The 6236-nt window shown below is 46.0% G+C and overlaps 1 protein-coding gene across 1 annotated transcript; it reads left to right on the top strand.

The window, feature by feature from the left end:
* Positions 1-1028: 1028 nt before the first annotated feature.
* On the top strand, positions 1029-5991 carry LOC123191033 (uncharacterized). The gene is made up of 4 exons (XM_044603789.1): positions 1029-1142; positions 1436-1477; positions 5132-5497; positions 5679-5991. The coding sequence occupies exons 2-4, from the start codon at positions 1452-1454 to the stop codon at positions 5686-5688; spliced, it is 402 nt and encodes a 133-aa protein (XP_044459724.1). The 5' UTR covers positions 1029-1142; positions 1436-1451; the 3' UTR covers positions 5689-5991.
* Positions 5992-6236: the final 245 nt, after the last annotated feature.

The raw sequence follows: 6236 nt of genomic DNA, 5'->3' as shown, positions 1-6236 counted from the left end.
GATGGTCAATCTGTAGGTTAGTGATATTCTAGTCATTTTACGTGGGAACCACCTGAAAGAGGGAAAAAGATCAAAGTGCAAAGTAAAACAGCAGCAACAAATGAATTACAATCTCCACTACTACTATTAAACAACCAAGTTGTGGTAGAAACATTGAATATCAGCTATTCGTTATCTTAGGTCTGATAACCTACATTGCTCCAATGATGTTGTACCCATTAAAGCACCGTAATTAGCAATTAAGCAATGTACTAATTAGCATTCTAAAAAATAAACATTGTCACCCTAGTTAGCATTCCAAACTTAAATAGTGTATCAATCGATCAAATTACCATAATGAGCAATCCAAAAAGAAACATCGTAATTTAGAATGTTCTCAAACAAGTTGACTTAATCGATCCCTAGAGTACGACCTTGTAAGTTGCGAACCGTCAGAGATATCGATGTTCACTTCTTGGCAAGACTGGTTAAAAAAATCCGAAGAAGCAAACGATATTCCCTCAAAAAAGGAAAAAGAAGAAGCAAAGCATTAGAATAATAAAAAAGTCTGAATTTTTAATTTTTTTTATTCATGCGTTTCACATAGTGATCTAAACGATTTTAGATTAGTTCACAGAGGAAGTAATAGTGTAAAAAAGCGGAAAATTATCAATGTGCAAAATAACCAGCGGCTAAATAAAAGAGAAGAAACCTTGGTCTTCTACCTGGCCATGGGCCGGGCTTGGGCCGGGCCTAAAAAACACACGGCAGAAAACAGAGGCCCAGACCCTCCCAGGCTCTACCATCGGGCCTACTTTTCAAGCCCAAGCCCGGCCCATCTGGTAAAAAGCCCTGAAAAGCCTTTAGAGCATAGGGCCGTGGGCCAGGCCTCTTCCTTAAACTGCCAATATGCCAAGCCCAAGCCCATCTAGGCCCTTCTGGTGGGCTCAAAACTCAGGCCCAAGCCCGGCCCACGGGCAAGCCCATCGGCCTAGGCCCTGGATTTTAGGGCCGGACCTGGGTGGGCCGACAGGGCCGGGCCGGAGATGGCCAGGACTACTTGGTCTGCTATTCGGGATCGAGCGCTCCTCCTACCGGTTCGCCGACGCTCCAGGGGAAAGGCGAACTTTAGCCGGAGTAGCGCAGTGCTTCCGGCGGCTCAGGTCAGCCCCTCTCCGTCTCTCTTCTCTCCGGCGGATCGATCCCCTCCTCCCTCGCGTGCGCGCACCTCCAGGCGCCTCCGCCTCACCCACCCCCGCGCCCATCTCCCCGCTCGCTCGCCTCCCCGCACCCCACCGCACGCCCGCGGCCTCCCGTGGCACAAGGCACGCCAGCCTCTTCCCCCCGTCGCCGCTTATTCCTCCAGCCCCATGGCCACCATCCCCTAGCCCCCTCCCTAACCCTACTCAGAAACCCCCTGTGTGCTAGTAATCTGAGATTCTCTTACCTTTTGTAGGTCACTGGATTTGGGCATGAATCCCCAGCAGGAAGATCCAAGGTACCTACGTATTTGATGTGCTTTGTGCGTGATCTTGGTCTGTTAGCCTTAGATGTGGATACAAAATTTGCTTTTGGGTCCTTTTGATGCTTGAATGTACAATTTGTCGTTTCATTCTTTCATATGCTGTACAAATGATTCATTCATTCATGTGCTGAACAAATGCACATATAGTCTACGATCGCAGCAATAATCAGTATAAGGTTGCAGAAAATTCCACAAACAAAATTTGTGGTACCAACCACGCCATGCCACAAGGGTGGGTATCCAATTTGATAAAACCATCACCGTACTTCAGCCAAGCTAGCAGGAAGGTGTCGGGAGTGGCTGCGATAAGTTCATTGTTCGAGTCCACTTCTGACTGCACATTGAATAAATTTTCTTGCAATTGAATATGAGTAGCCGGATGCACCTTCAGAATTGTCTCATTTGTTTCTCTAGTGGCACCTAAATCTTTTGTAGCTGACAATGATCGGTACTTATAGCTATGCTAGAAAGCGATGCAATAACTCCTTCGGGTAGCTTGCTGAGCACAACCACTTCCATAAATTTGGCAATCAACTATATATGGTTATCACATAATGAACTCCTGGGTCCCACTGCTACTTAAGATTTCTGTCTCCTGTATTGATCATACCTCTGCCCTTGTACAAAAAGTAACAACAGCCTGGGATCTTAAATCAAGCTTCCTTGCTGGATCAAAAGGCCTGACAGTACCAATTTGAACTGTCAACCATTTCAGTGGAGCTGTGAACTCCCATGAGGTGCACTGCCTAATGAGAATTGTATCTTGCATTCCCTTGCACCAATTAAGATTCCCAGTAACCCACATACCAGATGGATCTCTGGATCCACTGTTCAGACCACTCTTCATGATTTTGCATTGCTTGCAAGGTTATAGAAGAATCAAGGATATTGCAATTTGACATGGTTCGAGAACTACTCTGTATAGCATCACAGAACATATGCACCATATGTTGCTCCTCATCATATCCCGGAGCGAAAGCATCTCGGACCCATGGTTATGTGTCCGCCAGGCAAAGTTCTGTGTTGCACCTAAGTGAAGTCACGAGCTGAAGGGATGACCATGGCAATGACTTTGGTACCTGACCTGAACATGGCTGTTCGGGAGGACGTGGTGGTGGCGGCGGTATTGAGGAATGGCGGTACTTGCTCCTCGGAGTCCAGCGCACTCGGCGATGAGGGATTGGCACCTTGGAGACCCACTTGATGAGGTGTCTGGGACTCTGGGTTGCGTCCGGATTCCTTCCACTTCAAGCCTTGTGTCGAACACCTTGACTGCCTGGCATTGCTGTACCTTCCCTGACACTGAAGAGTGGCCGCACAAGTATTTGTTGCAGGAATTGACATCAGAATAGGCTGGGCATCCTCAACATTGGAGCTTGGCATGGGCAATGATGAAATTTTGGTGAACACCTTCTAGGTGCTCGTGGGGGCGGTCCCCGCGAAGGGCTGGACCCCTGTAGGTGTGTCAACAGTCGCTGTGGATGACAATGGTGTTGTTGCTGTGGTGAGGGTCATCAAAGTTGTGTTTGACACCTTAGAGAGGGACGGTGCCGCTGGCATGACAAAAGATTGCCAAGGGCTCGGCATAGGTGTACACACGATGGAAATATTGCAGCATGCGTTGTAGATGTTCCTGCCATGCAGGGCGTTAGGCGCGCACACAGCCTCGCATCCAGATCGAAGCTGGACCGAGGTCTCCACCCAACCATTTCCCTGGAACATAGCAATCATAGTCACACCACAACCATAAAGCTCAAAGACCTGCCAGAGCACGGCCTCTGTCATAGGATAAATCATGTGGCTCACGGAGACATGGATGGCGCTGTTCATGGTCACCTCCTGGTTGTTCTGACATTTCGCCAAACAATTAGTGTCCAGAAACCAGTTTGTAGCAACTTCCAACCGATCTGACCGCGGATCGGTATTACAGCAGCAGAACAAGATCCACCACCAACCTATCGTCGGAATTACGGATCAAGGCCGGAAGAGCGCGAGGAACGGTGGCTCTGAATACCAATTGTAACGAACGTGCCTCTCTCATACAGATTAACACCATGAACTAGATACAAGGTACAGATTACACGAGTAATTGGAGGAATTAGACGAGGAAGAGCAGGGAATCAGGGTAGGCAGCAAGAGGGAGGGAGGGAAGGTCGTACGGACACGAGGGAACGGAGAGGAACCGAGGAAGAAGAAGAAGGCCTGAAGCTGCTTTTATTATGTTCGATGCCTTTCTGCAGAGAAGCTGTCGCTTATATCCTAATCCCTTGTATCTCTCTTTCTCATCTCTTGGACGCAGTTGCAGTCAAAGCCCATCACCAGCCCGGCCCGTGGCCTATCCCATGACAGGTTTGATATTGGGGATAATTCAATTCCATGGCCCTGAATATCAACATCCAAACAGAGCAAAGCCTCCTCCCACCGAAGCCAAAGAGAAACCAGGCAGCCTTTTTTCAATGGCTGAAATGAAGGGCAGAGATGCTTCCTTGGAAGCTTTGAATCTGCTAAAGGTAGCCCCAGGTAATTCCGGGGGAAGGTTTCCACCGAAACAGCCAAGAACTGAAGCAATTTGAACACTCTCACATGCCTCTAGGTTTATGGGGACAGAAGTTGACTTGGAGTAGTTGATCGACAGTCCAACTATGCCTTGAAAAAGCTTCCAAATTCTCCTTCAGTAACTTGGCATTTTCCTGGTCTGCTTCCATAACAATTAACATGTCTTCGGCATCTTGGAGCACGAGGTGAGGTTATTCAGGTAAAACAAAGTGCCGCAGTAAACCTCGAGAAGCAAACTGCTTAATTGTCTACTAGAGAACGTCCAACTATGACCAGTAGTGGGGAGAGCGGGTCTGCTTGCCTTAAACCCCTTTTCAGATTGGCTCCACTTTTCCTTTTTCTATAGTTCTGGATTGAATCTATGACATAGAAAGAGTTGTCCGCAATGCATCTGTCCCAACTGATCCTCATCAACAAATGACTTAGGCTTTGTTCGGTTGAGGTGGATTTCGAGGGGATTGGCAGGGATTGAGGGAGATTAAATCCCCTACAAGCCAAAATCCCCTCCAATCCCCTTGAGAAGAGGATTAACCGAACAAGGCCTTAATGAAATACTGTAATCTGGCTGCAAGTACCTTAGTAATCCACTTATTTGGTCAATCAAGAAAGGGGGTCGGTCTTAAGTTATCAGGGGTGTTGGTGTTGTCTTTTTTTCGGCAGCAGAATCATAAAAGATATGTTTATTCTGTCAAGCTCCACTGTTCCCTCAAAGAACTGATCAAGCAAGGTAAGTGTATCTTCCCTGATTAAGTCCTGAAAAAAAAGCCGAAGTGAAGCCATCCAGCCCAGGGCTTTTGCCCCGGTGTATATTTTAGATAGCCTTTATTATTGGACGCTAATAATGGCTGGTCTTTTTGTTCTTCTGAGAATTCATGACTGAAAAAACTGTTTTATATGTATGTATATGAACAATGTTCATGAGGAACACTTTTAGTTACCCATTTGATTTTCCTCTCTCTTGAAAATCTGTTAGGGTCATGCATTTTTCTTGTTGTATAACATCATCCACTTGAGCATCAACCAAAGAAAAATGGACAAGGCTGAGTTTTTGTTGTTTGTCATTCTTTTTAGAGAGAATCCAGAGAAGCTAAAGTTGACCAAAGTGTTGACTGAGGCAGTGAAGTGTGCACAAGCTCTCAAGACTGATGAATTGATTGCTGACACCAGAGTTAAGGAAGCTTTTGCAGAGCTGGTGAATGAAGTGTACCCGCGTCTACCTGAGAGCCTACAGGATCAACTGCTTGTTGACTTCAAACTCAACATCCTCCGTCGAGCGCAAGAGAAAAATACTCCGGCTGAGTTGATGGATGGTGAGCAGAAGAAGAACTTCCTCAGGAAAAAAGGAGCTCGTACCAATACCTTGTGGATTATAGAAAAGCTAGTCCTGTTAGTCGGCGTATGCTGCTTCATGTACCTCATGAGCTTCTATGTCACTGGGTACTGAACACACAAAGATATGCCTAAAGTTTATTTACAAGTACAATCAAACTGCTTCTTTTTGTCGAATATTATGTTGTTTGTATTATATAATTCTTATGGTGGCTAGAACATGTGTACCTCTATGCACATGTAACACCTTTCTTAGTGACCTGATTGTTGTTTATCTGCTGATACACAGGGGGAAATGAATATTTGCACATGGGGATTCAGTTGCTTTGGACAAGGACAACAACAATCTTTCAGGGCAGCACAAGTATGGGCTCTGCTCTGGTGGCATGTAGAATTCGCATGGCTGGAGAGGTAGTGATGTAGATGTGTCTATCTCGTGCGTCAACTTTGAAGTGAACCTCTAGAAATATATGGCAGTGTGGCGTCGTCTTGTTATTTTTTCATGTTGCAAGATCAAGTCTTGAACTAATGGTTCTGTTGCTGAATCTTTCAGCTGATCTCTTAATCAGTTAAGCTCCAAGGTGGTTTGAGATATTTTGACATATGCTGGCACATCGGGCATTGATAGCATGTGACATTCACATTGTTCAGTTTTTGTTGAATTTTTCATTATTGTTCTGCATTTGGGGCGTGCGATGCTTTCAGGGTGTGTTTGAGATGGCTTTAGATGCTTGTGACTGTTTTTCCTCGTTTTTTGAGGTTGCGCCCGGACCCAGGTTATTGGCAGCATAAATACTTTATGAGAATCCTAGTGCTGCACGATGATGAGTAATTTAGAATCAGGCTA

Source organism: Triticum aestivum, chromosome 2A (assembly GCF_018294505.1).
Source record: "Triticum aestivum cultivar Chinese Spring chromosome 2A, IWGSC CS RefSeq v2.1, whole genome shotgun sequence".
NCBI classification, from domain to species: Eukaryota; Viridiplantae; Streptophyta; class Magnoliopsida; order Poales; family Poaceae; genus Triticum; species Triticum aestivum.
This window is presented reverse-complemented; position numbering and strand designations above follow the sequence as displayed.